The sequence below is a fragment of the Portunus trituberculatus genome, chromosome 32 (genome assembly GCF_017591435.1).
Source record: "Portunus trituberculatus isolate SZX2019 chromosome 32, ASM1759143v1, whole genome shotgun sequence".
Classification (NCBI taxonomy): Eukaryota; Metazoa; Arthropoda; class Malacostraca; order Decapoda; family Portunidae; genus Portunus; species Portunus trituberculatus.
The window spans coordinates 851,250-867,500 of NC_059286.1; the positions used below are offsets into that span (position 1 = coordinate 851,250).

General features: G+C 37.1%; 2 protein-coding genes across 2 annotated transcripts in view; both read right to left on the minus strand.

Annotated features, from left to right (window-relative positions):
* Positions 1-4,762: 4,762 nt before the first annotated feature.
* Positions 4,763-11,098, minus strand: LOC123511886 (mitochondrial pyruvate carrier 1-like). Its single transcript, XM_045267946.1, has 4 exons — positions 10,898-11,098; positions 9,506-9,606; positions 7,977-8,086; positions 4,763-7,012 (listed from the first exon to the last, which is right to left on the minus strand). Exons 1-4 carry the CDS (start codon positions 10,966-10,968, stop codon positions 6,932-6,934), a joined length of 363 nt encoding a protein of 120 aa, XP_045123881.1. The 5' UTR covers positions 10,969-11,098; the 3' UTR covers positions 4,763-6,931.
* Positions 11,099-14,500: 3,402 nt separating this feature from the next.
* LOC123511885 (extensin-like) overlaps positions 14,501-16,251 on the minus strand; it is a 2,159-nt gene continuing 408 nt past the window's right edge. Inside the window, exon 2 of the mRNA XM_045267945.1 lies at positions 14,501-15,544. Within this exon, the coding sequence (XP_045123880.1) occupies positions 14,807-15,544 (738 nt within the window). The 3' untranslated portion in view covers positions 14,501-14,806. The remainder of the gene's footprint in view (positions 15,545-16,251) is intronic.

The following is a 16,251-nucleotide window of genomic DNA, read 5'->3' on the forward strand; positions in this document are numbered from 1 at the left end:
TTTTTGTGCACATAGAAATATTGAACATTTATCTTATCAGAGCTGAATAATACTGTGGTATATATAAACCCTATATGCAGTAACACCTAGAATCCTTGCCCTCTGCTGATGGTAAGAATGCCAGAGGTTGAAATTTATCAAGAGAAAAATATTCATATAAATTCTTATACGTTGAAAAAAAAGCAATGTATGATACATAATTTTTTTCTGTATGACTCAGGCATTGACACAATAGTGCGGGACATTTAAAAATGGTTTCCTGGGAGAAACGACACTTGATTTTTCCAAATAAATATCTTAGAACGAATGATAATTTATGGCCCCAAGCACCGAATGAGCGAAAAATATCTATAAATGAAATTCCTTATTAAATCCCCATAAATGCAAGTGCACCGCTTACCTCAAACACTCGGACATTCATACACACATACATACATACACACACAACTACATTTCGTCACATTATTATTATTACTATTATTATTATTATCATCATTGCTATTATTATTATTATTATCATTATTATTATTATTATTACTAATACTCACAGTAACAAGGTCTAAAAGATTGGATACAATGCTTTCAATACAATCATGCCAACACCTTAATAATTTCAAACAGATACACTTTGCACTGCTGAAAGGATACAGTAACTAACCCATGAACATTCTAACAATTTCATATTCTGTCTTGATACTGTGTAAATCTAAAAAATGGCTGGCTGATAACTCTAATATTGTGTTTGTATTTTGAAAGTAAGTTTTTCATGTGAGGAGAAGATTCTAAGTTTCTCATCATTGGGACTTCATCTTAATAATTTGTTTTATTTGGTAGTGCTTCCAAAAGATAAGATTAATCTTCTGTGAATTACAATGTATTCTTAATTTCAATCTTCTTACTCTTAAATGAGATGAGTAATGTTGCCACCCACTGTAATGACTTGTGCCTTTACAATTTGTTATAATTACATCATATTTGCAGTTGGTGTCAGACCTCATCTAAATTATGCATTTCTGTCCCCATTTTACAGGGAGACTGTCACTTTATTAGAATAAGTAAAAAGGAGAATGACTAAGAGGATACAGGGTGTATTCCTTGGAGATGTGTTGGTTAAGAAAGGACGTGACTGAGGTCTTTAAGTGTTATAGGGGCTATAACAAGAGTGACATTAACAAAATTCTCAGGGTCAGTAATGATAAGATAACAGGATATAATGAGTTCAAGCTTGACAAAAGATTTAAGAGATATGAAGGAATTGGTTCTCAGGTACATAGAGTGGTAGAACATAGAATGGACTCGGTAATCAAGTTATCAGTGCAAATGTCATTTGGGAACTTTTAAAGATTAGGCAAAATTTAAAGTGCTCAAATTTCTTTGAGGAAGTTACCATATTCTTACTTCCATCTAAATTAAATATCTTGAAAGATATTTGGAATTATAAATTACATATTGTAAGGTACACAAAGACAAAGTTTTATATACATTTTATTAAGAAGTGCCTCCTAAAATACCACAAGCTTTGTAAGTAGAGGTATTATTTTTTTTTCGAGTAATGCTGCTCCTACAGTCTTTGTTCTGTGTGCACCACTTTGTTGCTTTAGCTTGTAAGGAAAAGCAAGAAAGAAAAAGTAAAATTTATCAAATTCAAAACTGTATTTTTAGAAATACGAATTGCAGTCATATTTTAGTAATTTCAGGTAGAAGCATGATTAATTCTGGTTACTAAATATAGACCAATAACAGGATACAAAGAAAAATCAAAGATGGTAAACTACTTTAGTACAGTACCAATTGTAAAAATAGCATGCATGAGCCTTTCATATTTGTACATGGTCAAGTAGCATTACAAAATTTTATGTGTACAATATTCTTATTCTCAGTTTCATTGTTAAATTAATCTTTCCAACCAACTAACAGCACAACAAAAAGTGCTTGTCCTGATGTGCCAAGGTTGTGTATGATGGAGCCTCAGGCTTAATAGATTCTGGTAATGGATTCCATTATAAAGGTTTAGTATTTTGAGAGAAATATGGATTTTAGTAACTTCTATAATTAGAAGTACAAACATGAAGTTAAGACAACACCTTGTGAAAATAAACATTAAATATCTAAATGTATTTGGTATTGTAGTTATGCAATGACAAATTACTCAATGAACACTGGGATTTGATGTATATTTGGATATCAAAATTAATCTGCCCTCTAATATGCAGACATGTTTTGTAATGACAAGAGTTCAAAAGACTCAAAACTACTTTGGGTCCTGTCAATAATTAAGATATCAGTGGCAAAAGAAAGAAAAAAAAAAAGAAGAAAATAAATAACAAATATAAATGTAAATAGGTTGTATTATTGTTGGGTAGGGATTCCCCAACAATCTCTTTGAAGTCACTTTACACAACAGAAAATGTAAGTCAAGATGAAACTGAAACACCAGAGATTGATCAAAGTGGAGGAGAGAAGACATGTAGTTGCACAAAGGCTCTTAAATTACCTTCACATCTGAGTTATTGTGGTTGCAAGGTCTGACCTCCTGTGCCTCTGTTCTTCCGGTCAGGGTTTCGACCCAATTACCTAATAAAGGCCTCTCATGGCAAATGCTTCATTCTCCCTTCAAATAAATTTCTGTGTTTCAATAAAGTGCTCAAGGGCAGCATAACAAATAACTTTTATACGAAATAGAAATATCCATTCTTCAAAAACGACAGTTTCAGCAGTGCCTGATACTATCAAATTACAAGTTCTTCATTGATGCACCTTATCAAAATTGTTCTAAGATGTTTCTAAGCAGCAGATTGCCCCACTTGTTTAAATATTTTCTCTTCTTTCACTATATATATATATATATATATATATATATATATATATATATATATATATATATATATATATATATACAGGTAACTCTTGATTTACGCGTGTTTGATTTACGCGTTTTTGTTAATACGCGACCAAAAAAATATTACAATTAATTAAATTTGCGCGATAGATTTGCTTATACATGATTTGGCCCAACCGCATTTTCAAACTGAGCGCCAGACGCAATTTCAAACTGCGCGCCAGAGAGTGGACAGCGACGGCAAGTGCTTGTGAGGGGTGAAAACATTGGTGTCCTGCGTTTATTTTCTTACTAGTGTTTACTTTTATACTGTGGGGTTATTTTTCATAAGTGGATTTTTGATAAAGTGGAAAAGCTCAGAGGAAGATGGTGACCAACTGTGGTCTGAGTGGTGAAGGCAGTGATGCAGTGAGTGTTGTGTTTATGTACTCTTTGTTTTGTTGTTTTCTCTTATTATTTTTTGCTTTTCCCTTTATCTTAAATACACTTCTAGTATTTAGAATGGTAAATAATAAAAACATGTTAATTTAGCCAAATAAATAGAGTATTTTGTATGAATTTTTTTGGACCACATCCTGCATCCCCCTATTATCTATTGTTTCTTATGAGAATTACATGTTTGTTTCACACGAATTTTGATATACGCGATGCCTCTTGCAACGCATCTATCACGTAAATCGTATATATATATATATATATATATATATATATATATATATATATATATATATATATATATATATATATATATATATATATATATATATATATATATATATATATATATATATATATATATATATATATATATATTGTATTTATTATCAGAACACTCAAGTTGATGCTGGGAAGGGCAAAGTATTAAGATAATTTTGGTTTTACTACTCTTTCCTTTTTCCAAATGAGATCATAGAATTTATCAAAGACAATCTTTTCTCCTCTTTTGGTCCCATGTAACAAGAAAGCAACAGGTGTTAAGTGGGTCCTTAATTTGTTTGAGTTAGCTATCCAGTGTCTTTTAGTGAGAAAGCAGAATGTCTACAGATACATGTATAAGGTCAGCATGCATCTCTCCCTCTGTGATGTTGGTCCCCTACTGGAACAATCCCCATGGTGTGGTCACAGCAGAAGAGCCTCCACTTCTATATAAACACTGCTTTGCTAGTTCAACCCTTCCACACTCGTGGAACTTCTAAAACAAATACTTGTTTCTCCACTTGGTTCTATACTCTTATGTATTAACTGCTGTTGCCTTCCTACTGTCTTCTCACTCACTTAATGTTGGAAGTGACTTTTCCATACTTTACTGCTCTAACCAACAAATATTTCATCCTATCTCTTTATTCTTAAACTCATCCTTTTCTCCTATATGCCAACTTTTTGCAACATAGCTTATAATTAGGAAGTTATTCATTTAGCTTCTTACCAAACTTTTTATCCACTCATTTTCTGCCATCATTGAATACCTATTTCATTTTCTATTCCAAAAATTAATCTTCAGTCACAATTCCTTTGAACACTCCCATACTTGGATAATAATATATGGTGATGAAAAGATTTTCACATAAGACATTTGCAGAATAATTAAGACAATTATAATAAACTTTTCTGCTCATTGCTTGTTGAAATGAAGACATATTATTCCCTGTGTAAAGATAAACAAGTCCCTAGGAATGGCAAAGAATATCTGAATATTGACGGAGAATTGCCACTTTGATCACAGCACCTGATATGCATAAACCTTCAGTGCCATTACACCAGAAACTTCTACATGTTCTGACTAGGCACAGCTTAGTGTTCTTTATCATTCATTGTGTAGTGGTTGACTTGTAACTGAAAACTAAGTATATGATCTCTTTAAGTTTCTTATTTCCACCCTGTCTGAGAAAAGAAAGTATAGTAAGTGAAGTAAAAGCATTCTTATAAGCTGCCTGAAAGTTTATTCAACTTCAGATAAATTCTGAAAGTGTAAATTCATATCACTTCAGTGGAAAAGATAAAGTTTGGAAATGACAAACATCTTTATCTCCCTCATTGATCTTTAACAAGTCTCCCTTAATACACTGTCTTAGTCCTCTCTCTTCTGTCTCACTCTGATGTAAACTTTGATGAAAGATCTACTGTAATTCTTACCCCAATCTCATTTACAGTATTTTTTTTTTCCCTGAAGATACACATGTCCATAGTCTGAATCAAAGATTTCTTATCAAAATATGGACCGTAAGTATTTCTAAAACAAACATTACGAGACAGATTCTCAATAAAAGATGTTGTTAACAAACAGAACTTACTTTCTCAAGTGATACTGAATCAGAGTCATCATAGAATCATAGAATTTACACTACAATCATACTACATATTCACCAGAGCTCTACATTAACAACAGTAAAATACTCTATTTAACAAGATTGTGCACCAACAAATGCAAGTTTCAGTATTTACAGGAAACCATTACACCGATATGTCACACATGACCTTACTATTACGTACTATATCAAAAATATGATCACTGTTAAAAACATAAAAAAATATTACAAATAATTAAATAAAAAAAATATAACAAATAATTAAATCAACTTTCTGCATAACAACCGAGTGCTAATTTAAAAACATTCCAGCGAAACCTCACTTTAACAGACTGGTGGTGGGGAGCTTTTGGTGGCAGCAGTACCCGTGTTGCAGTGCAAAGCATGTGATATGCAGACTGACTGCTCCTTTAGGGACTACTTAGAGCATAAGTTCGTCTTTATCATGCTTAATGAAGAGATATTATTGTCTGTATAACAAAACAAAACAATAAGATATGTTTACTGTTAATTTTTCTGGTACTATATAAAAATACATATATAGATACATCTACAAATAAAAAGGAGAAGAATCCACTATCCATGATGTTTGATATCAGAAGGATTTAAGATTTTTAAAGATTTAGTAACATCCATACATACAAATTTCTACTTACCACAATAAAAAAAGATAAGAAACACATATTGGAAAAAAAATAAATAAATAGATGTGGCACAGGATATCTTCAAAACATAAAGTAATAGAATCTGTACTGATTTTGTGTCACATTGGTATTGGCAAAATTTAAATGATGGTGTATTGTACTAAAATATTCCAGATTTCAAAGTTTTTGAATAAAGGATTCTCAGTCTGAATCTGCACCTGTCCATCTATCCACTATGATTCATATATAATATTCTATACACCTATGGAAGCCTACAACAATGAGTCTAGCTGGATAATATCACTGATACCTTCAGTGTCCCCACAAGACCATTTCAACAAATTTAGGTAGATGATAATTATAGCTTTCTGAAATATACATTTCATAATAATAGCTAAAAAATGAAAACACACACACACACACACACACACACACACACACACACACACACACACAGTAAGCAATGACATTCCAAAATTTGTTGGCTTGCGACTTCATCTTACATTCATGAAGTTCACTGTGCTGCTACAAATGTTTGATTCTTGTGTAGTGTTGTTGCTATATTTAATTTCATTAATATTATTTTTCTGCAGCTCTTAATTTATACTTCTGTGGGCTTCTGTCATTTATCATTTAAGTCCAGCTTGATAAAACCAGGCAATGGCACAACAAATCTCTGGTCTTCAACAACAATTGGTCCACATTTGCTGTGAGGAACACTTATATACAGAATCTTCATTCAAATGGTCACCTTAAAAATAAGAATAAGTCAGCTGGCCCACACCATAGCCCATTATAGTGAGATTTTGCAACACTTATCATAATGAATGACTACATCTTGTTCACTCACCACATGCTTCAAAATGACAACTATGGATTTTGGAAAATAAATTTTGAGTCCAGGGAAGTTCAAATGCTGCAAGCTACTAATGACAAGTCCTGAGTTTACAGTTTGCTTGATTTATTTCTGAACATATGTTTGTCACCATCTGTCTCTACTATATTGTGTACCTGCTCTTCATTGTGCAATGTTAGACTGTACTATCTTGTGCTATGAGCTCAGTTTTATTTATGGTATGTGGGTGCAACAGTGTCAAGAATGAACTGTATAACTAAGAACTTGAACGTTGGATTGGGTCAGCTTACGCAACCTTGGCATCCACTGCAGCCTTGGCTGCTGCATCCTTCCCTCCCAGGTACTCATATTGTATCAAGCGACAGCCCTGGTGAAAGAAATGTGCTACTTAATTCTGCCAATAAATGTTGAATATTTGTGCTTCACTCCCATTCAGGGTCATTTACCTTACAGTACCAACATGATAATTTCCTGCAGATGTCTTGATTTTGGCTATAACTTAAGATTCATCATTATACAATATCATACAAGAAAGCCACTGAACTTATGTGCCTCAACACTACACTACTAAGCGTTTCAGAGAGTTTGAGGGCACGTTTTTCTAGAATAACTTTGTAAGGAACACGCATATCATTATGAAATTTTGCCAGTGTATTTGACACCCTTCCCTAATATCTCAATGTGTCATGAATTGTAAACAGTATATAATAATGGCACTTTTCCCTATAAAAATAGGAGAAAGTCACTTATCCCTCACGAAGAAATTGACAAGTGGTGAGAAATGGTGACAGAGAGAGAGAGAGAGAGAGAGAGAGAGAGAGAGAGAGAGAGAGAGAGAGAGAGAGAGAGAGAGAGAGAGAGAGAGAGAGAGAGAGAGAGAGAGAGAGAGAGAGAGAGAGAGAGAGAGAGAGAGAGAGAGAGAGAGAGAGAGAGGGGAATACATAGATGGGGAGGGAAGGAGGAGAGGAGGAAGGAGCAAAATATGGGAGGGATGGAAGAGAGGAGGGTAGGAGCAGGGGGAGGGACTATGTGGGTGGAGCTTGTTACTACGTCACAGATAGTACTACATCACCATTTCTTACCACTTGTCCATTTCTTTGTGAGGGATAAGTGACTTTCTCCTGTTTTTATAGGGAAAAGTGCCATTATTATATACTGTTGACGATTCTTGACACATTGGGATATTCGGGGAGGGTGTCAAGTACACTGTGGCAAAATTTCATAATGATATGTGTGTTCCTTACAAAGTTATTCTAGAAAAACAAGCCCTTAACTCTCTCTGAAATGCTTAGTAGGTATTTAAAGTAACATGACTACAGCTTATTTCTCACCTGTACAACCTGGGCTGTCTCATTGGTGAAGTGGCAAGCAAACAGGAGCAGGTTGCGAGGCTGAACCTTTATGGCAAACCTCATGAAGATCGCAGAGTAAAGACACAGTGCTGAAAAGAGGCAGGTGAAATAAGATAGGCATACAAAAAAATGGATGAGCTATGAGAGAAATGATGAGAAATTGTCATAGTAAACAACAACTAATGATAGTAAAACATATATCAAGGTAATGATTATAGTTACATTTTATCATGTGGTGATGACTGTAGGTCTATTCCATTACAAAATAGTGTGAAGGCTATCTGTGTATTTCAATATTATTTGCTAAGATCACTAAATCCTGTGTATTGCCACATTTTGGTTCTACAAGTAACTCAAATATCAGAAGTACTATTCTGCTGTTGACCACTACCACCATAAATTCAATATGTCCAATAAGTCATTCCATCTCTTGTTCTAACATTACACTGACTTTAATTTTTTCTAGTAACTACTTCATGCAAGAAAAACTGATTTTGTTTACCTATGTAATAATATCAAATGTTTAGAGTGGGTGGTAGGGATTTGTCTAGATCAGATGTGGGCAAACTATGAGTGCATGAGGCTCGCCAAGGGAATTCATGCGGCTCGACAAGTGTTAGTTAGTAAACTTGAAAGAGAAAATTAATAAACAATGCCAAATAATATTGTGAGCATTTTCTCTTCTTCCCGTAGGTGTGCAAATGCATGGGAGAATGGCTTTTCTTTGAAAACCTTTTATTTTGAACTTTAAATATTAATAATTTTGGATTTATATAGTATAATTAGCCTATTTTATAAATCAACATTAGAATCAGTTTTAAACTTTTCAATCACTACCTGGTATGGAAAGCTTACCTGTAAAGATAAAAACAAGCTGAGAAGGATTGTTAACAAGGCAGGAAAACTAGGTGCAGAGACAATATCACTAGATAAGCTTTATTAGACGGGTACAACGAAACAAGTAGGCAGGATCACGAAGGATTTAACTCATCTGCAACACAATTGTTATACATATCTAAAATCTGACAGAAGGTTAGCTCTGACCATGCAGCATACTGACAGCTAGGTACAGAAAGTCATTTGTACTTAAAAGCATTCTTCTTTTCAACCATCTATCTTTCCTATAACTTTTAGGTGTAAGTAGTCATAATAACTGTATGTGATAGTTTGTGCTAAAGGCAGAAATAGCTTATTACTGCATGTATAAGATAGAAAATTAACATTTTATGAACAGCATAAGAAATGTTTTTAAATGTTTTATTGCTTCATTAATCTTATCTATTTTTAATGTAGAAATAACTACTAGGGAGCTCTTGGGCCAGGAACACACAAGCAACTTTGTGGTGCCACATTGTGGTGGGGTTTAGTGATTGAGGCATCATGTTTGGTATGTGACTGACAGTCCATAGCTCAGCCACAGTCACTTGTGTACATGTGTCCTCATCTTTTAGAAAAAAAGTTTCATGCATTATACAATAACAAGGTTAAGCATTTTGTGCTTTACATACCAAATGTCATCTTGCCACTGATATATTCCGGGGGCTTCCTGGTGTCAGCAATGGCTGCAAGGGGTATGCCCCAGTTAGCTACAGGACCCCAGAAGTGTGTGCTGCAAGAAACATTGGGCAGAGGTATATATAACCTTCCTGGTCAGTCCATCATTTCAACTTTACAGTTATCTAGCTGTAATGTCTGAATTGACAAACTAATGAATATTTCAAACAACAAGTAACTGAAATCATATTCTGCTGAGAGAGAGAGAGAGAGAGAGAGAGAGAGAGAGAGAGAGAGAGAGAGAGAGAGAGAGAGAGAGAGAGAGAGAGAGAGAGAGAGAGAATAATTTTAAAGTTTCATCCATTTCTTCTGCCTTGAAAGCAACATGGGGTTTTTACAGATCTTTTGTCCTGTCTGTCAATCTTATGGCCTAACATCCAAACACCATAAAGACTTAACTGTTTCACAGGATTACAATAAAAAATATTATTGCAAAGTAGACTTGAATTTGTATGCAAACTCTTATACTGGAATAAAGCACATACAGTGCAAAGAATGTAAAACAACATATTGTTTTGCTAGTGCCTCAAAGAGTAAAGAGATAGGCCTTGGATTCGAAGTTAGGTTAGATTTAGACTAATTATGTTCCTTTTTTTTTTTAGAGAGAGAATTAAAGGTAAAAAAAATAAGAAAAGAAAAATATAGCGTATATTTTCTTATACAAATCAACAAAAACAATCTTACTGAGTAAATATTTTCAACAAACTAATGAAATAGAGAAATGATTGAACGTATTTACTGACCTATTAGTTTATTATGCATATATTCTTACAGAAAGCAGAGAAGTAAACATCTAGTCTATTAATGAGACACACTTAATAACAGTTCAATGTTTTTACTGCTGAGTTCATGATTAGTTAGCATTGTAAGCATAGTTAAAATTACCTTTTTGCATGACCTTAGAGAGAAAAAGAGAATATGATGCTTATTTAGTTTTTTCCTCAGGTAAAGAGATATTTGAAAGAATAGAATACAAAGATAAATGTTCCACAGGGTGAATGTGATTACTTTTAACAATGCCAAGCAGAGGAAAAGTGAAGGCAGTGCTATAAAGTTCCTGGTATACTTCACACAGTGTGTCTGCGAAGAACAAAACTCCCGCTGCATGTGCCAAGCTCCCCCGCCCCCCCTCAGGCCACGAACTTGCCATGTGACGGGAAATACCAGTGAATACACCTGTCATTTACAGCAAAATTCCCACACAAGACTTCCTGGACCACATAATACCAGTGCAATCTTCTAAAAGTAACGATTCGGTGCACTACATACAGTACAACACTTATGCACCGGCGTACCGTGTGTGCCGGGAGGCCCATCACCTGACTCTCAGTTGTGACACTGCTCACCTCATTAAATAATTTCTGAACTCCGGACTCTTAAGTTGGTCGAGTCCCTTTTTGATGAGTGTCCCTGCCATGGTGGTGATGAGTGCCTGGTGGGTAGGGATAAGGCTCAATATGGCTCTACCCGGCTTCCCTCGACCTTTTTGTTTACACCCACGGGTAACTAGAAGTTGTGGTGGTCGCGGCAGCACTCAGCCTCACTAACGGCGCCACTATACCCGTTAACCACCTGCAAGATGCCACACTCCCTGCATATCTTCTTAACTGTCACTCTCTTGCCATTACTCAGAGGTACTATTTACAACACTTGTGCTCTTGGTCTATATATTATTATTCCATCACTGAGGTTTTGCTGAATTCAGGTGGATGTATGGATAAAGTATGCAGGTTAATTAAATTATTCAGTTGCCCGCAACGCTGACTGCCCTTATACAACTATAAAAAAAAAGGCAGAAAGACGTGCAGTTGGATATTAATTTATATCTATTGTATCAAGGAACGTATTCGTGATGATGATTGCTGTTACACGTCGAGTACAGGTGGGGTCACATGTGTCAATATGTGACTGAAATTGCAAGTCGTTAGAAGTATCGACTGAGCCCTTCTATTCTGAACACGTTAACACATAGTGAATGGTAAGTATCAGGTGGTTGGCAGGAAGTGAAGGTAAACACTAAACAAACATTTACCCAACAAGACATGTATATCTTCCTCCGGTGACGATGACAAAGCGGTAGTTTAACCTTAAAAAAAAAAAAAAAAAAAAGAATTGCTCGGTCAGATTAAATCATCACAAAAATTTATGTCCACACCTCCAAGAACACCTTGCATAGAGGGAAACAATTCTTGGAGAGTGGCAGCTATCTCTTCGAACGTCGATTTGCGTAGGCTTTTTTTTTTTTTTTTTTTGCTGTAGAGTGTAGAATTAATTTTTTGGATACCAGATGTGTTCTTTTTCCCTCATCAACTCTATCATCATCTTCTCTACATCGGACACCACATTTTCAAACCTTTGTCCATGACGTCACAACGTAAACAAAGTCGCAAATCGACTAAACAAGACTAACATGTCGGTCTTGTTTTGCGACAGTTTTTTCCAGTCGCTAGTACTAATATTCAGTCGGAAACTCTACTGCAATTTCAGTCACATATTGACACGTGTGAACCCGCCTTAGGTTGAAATAAGTTCACTAAAGGCAAGGTCACACGTGTCAATATGCGCCCAGCGACTGGAAAAACTTGTCACAAAACACGACAGACATGTTGATATTACTCAGTCGATTTGCGACTTTGTTTACGTTGTGACGTCACGGAGAAAGGTTTGAATATGTGGTGTACAGATGTAGAGAAAATATTGGAGGAAAAAGCATCATATATATATATATATATATATATATATATATATATATATATATATATATATATATATATATATATATATATATATATATATATATATATATATATATATATATATATATATATATATATATATATATATATATATATATATATATATATATATATATATACACACACACACACACACACACACACACACACACACACGCACCTTTTTTTTTTCACTACTTTTTGCCTTTCATCCTCTCCCTCCCTGCGCCACTCACTTCCCCGATAGCGGACGCGGTCAACATACGAGTAATTGGTTAGTGAAGAGCGTACAGTACCCAGCAGGTGAGGGAGAGTAATGGTGAGGGATGGATGAGCGGGTATTGCGGGGCCTACGCCTATTGGACATTTTATCTGCAGTTAGGAAGTGCCAATCAAAGAAAGAAGGAAGCGACAAGCAGCAGCCCAACTTTCATTTTAAGTATCGATTCAGTGATTCACGTGCAAATTATGGGATATGAAAGGAATTTTCAGGTAAAAGTAAAACTATCATACCGCCACTACTAACTATCATTACTATTACTAATAATACTACCACGTAATTTTGCTGCTACTACTGGTACTACTGCTGCTGTTACTACTACTACTACTGCTACTATTACTACTACTACTACTACTACTACTACTACTACTACTACTACTACTACTACTACTACTACTACTACTACGTACTACTACTACTAAGTACTACTGTACTACACTGGTGATGGAGGTGGTGTCGGTGATGGTACGTATACTTCTGCCACTGTTGCAACTTCACCCTCGTCACCATATCATCATGATTATAATTATCATCATCATCATCATCATCATCATCATCATCATCATCTTTTTGTTCTCCTTGCCTGTGTCAGTCTTGTATAATGATGTTAAAATCTAACATTGGAAACGGTTGGATATTGGTAGCGGGGTAAACAGCAGAGTTGGTATAACATTGCGTCAGCATTATTTTTTTATCTAACCTCTTTCTCTCCTCCCTCCCTCCATCTCAATTATGAATCATTCTCCCCGTTATTTCTTGCCATATTCTCTCTCTCTCTCTCTCTCTCTCTCTCTCTCTCTCTCTCTCTCTTTCTGTACGGATGTATACTTCATAATCAAATCTCCTTTATCATTTATGCGTTTTTCAATTCTCGGTTTATGAATGTTTAAACAATAACTATTACTAGTACTACTACTACTACTACTATACAACAACAACAACAACAACAACTACTACTACTACTACTACTACTACTACTACTACACTACAACTACTACTACTACTACTACACTACACTACTACTACTACTACTACTACTACTACTACTACTACTACTACTACTACTGCTACTACTTCTACTACTACTTCTTCTACTACTACTACTACTACTACTACTACTGATTTTATAGTTACCATATACGATAACAATTATGATTAAAGTGAAAAGTTGCTGATAATAGTAATGATAATTATAATAATTACAATAAAACGACTTAAAAAAGCTTCCTCTATCTGATGCATCGAAGTTCTAGTCTTCCTCCCACATCTCTCTCTCTCTCTCTCTCTCTCTCTCTCTCTCTCTCTCTCTCTCTCAGTGATTGGGTTTTGACTCGTTTGACGACTTTCTTTTATTATACATTTCTTTCCGAGATGTAATAATCTCTCTCTCTCTCTCTCTCTTTGGTAGATAACTTTTACTTCTTTACATGAATTTCCGTTTTTGTCTGCAATTCTCTTTCGCTTTCTCTTATATTCTTTCTATCCACTTTCTCGTAATTCTACTTATTATAGAGCTTTTATACATCGCCCTGAAAGTTTTGAAAGTCTCTTCTTAGCATTGATTAAATTGTATACATGGCGCTAACTTCCTTGCGTGGCGAGGAGTAGAGTAGCTTGCTGGGAATAATAATGTGATTGTTTCAAGGGTTGTCTGAAAGTTCATCCATTAAATTTGGGAGAAATGAATGCCGATCAAGTTAACTCTCACTTGGTCCATTGGTTTGATTTGGTACTTCTCATGCTTCACCTAGCGGATGAGAATGAGGATGAAGATGACTTGGTTGCCTACAGAACTACAAGACCCTTCCACGCTTCGAGGAGCGTTGCGTGGCGAGCGTGAGTTGACGGGATGGTGGGGTGTGTAAGCCTTGTGATGGTTGTACAGTACCTTGTTTCTGTTCAGGGCGCGATGAAAGGCTGGGGCACAACACATGGAATATTTTGATTTTATTACAAAGACAGGAGGTAAGAAAGAGGAATGTGGCGCCGCCTGCGGCCATCCTGGGGCGGAGCGTATAGGCTGCTGGCTAATGTAATAGTAGGACGGAGAAGGGGCGTCAGGTTCACAGGGAAGAGCCACTCTGTCCAGTACAGCCTCACTCCCGCTCCTGCAGCTAGCGATGGTGCCATGATGAGTGATGGACGGCTGAGGCGCGATCCAGGCGGGAGGCTGGGACGATAAACAATAAGTTAACTTAATTAAGACGACGAGAGCCGGCCGGGGAGCCTACACGGTAGGCTCAGGTGTGCAAGGGCTGCTGCTCTTCGCCTTCCTCGGCCGCCTCCGCCGCCTCTTCTCCCACCTGCCGCTTGAAGACTTCACCCTGGTAAAGACCATCGGCTGCTACCTGCAAACCAGCTCCTATTCCGAGGTCAGCTCCCAGACCGTGCAGCAAGGAAGGAGACCCGTACTCCCCGCCATCGGGATGTTGGGGGGTCACGGTGAAGCCATTCAAGTTACCGGAGCTAAGCTGTTGCAGGTCATGGGCGGTGGGCGGCGTGTCATATTCCACAAAATACACCTGAGGATCGTGCGGCACGTGTGGTACCTCCACCACCTGCGGCTCATCCTGAGGACGTTGATGTAGCACGTAGATCTTCGTCTTGTGTTCTGTGCGTGGCGGCAATATGGTCTGCACCTGCGGCGGCGGCGCTGGGGCGCGAATGAGCACAATCTTAAAGTGTTTGCGTGGGGGTCCGGCGGCCACCGGAGGAGCCGGCGGCGGAACCTCTTGGGGCGGCAAGTTTACGTAGATGGTCTTGGTAGGTACGTTGTGCGGTGGTGCAGAATGGCTGTAGTCTGGCGGTAAATGGGGCTGGTGAGGAGGCGTTGGAGGACCGTGGTACCCTGAAGAAGGTCCCGCTCCTCGTCCCGGATGCACAGGCTGGAAGCCGCCAAATTCAACTTGGGGGTGGGGTTTGTCTGGTAACGGCAACGACCACGCTAGCAGCGGCCACGCGAGGACCAGCAGGGCGCGCTGTGGAAGGTATAAGGAGGGAGGATGAGATGATATAAGATGATGCTGTAAGTCTGTGTCACGACACACCTCAACCATTCCGCCTCGCTCTCATACCAGGCGTCACGCTGCCACGCATACATCCTTCCTCCACTATGACTGATCTTGATAGTAGCAACATTCTATATCCTGTTATTCTGTCCTTCCTTTCCTCCGTCACTCCGCCTCTCCTCCTTCCTTCCCGTGAACTACATCATTATCTTCCTAGCTCATCAACACGCTTCACAATCATCCCCACACCACTGACAGTCACTCATCAGTCCATGTTATGATTTAGTTCTGAATACTACCAGCATTCACTCTCTCACTCACCCACTCCCTCAAGTAACCCTCTCATTTCACAATACTATAATCTGTGAGTTGCATAAAACTTTACTTTTACCTCTGTAGACACACACACACACACACTCACACAGCACACACACACACACACACACACACAAGGACAAGGAGACAGGGCACAGAGAGCTTAGCTCGGGCCCTATAATACACAAATAGGTAAATACACATACTGCCATTAAGGTAACTAATTATCATACACTGTCGTCACTTACAACAAAAGCAACAACAACGAGAACATCACAAACAACAATCGTCACCACCACCAACGACAATAACGACCTGAAAAGCAACGACAACAGTGACAACACCACCACCACCACCACCAC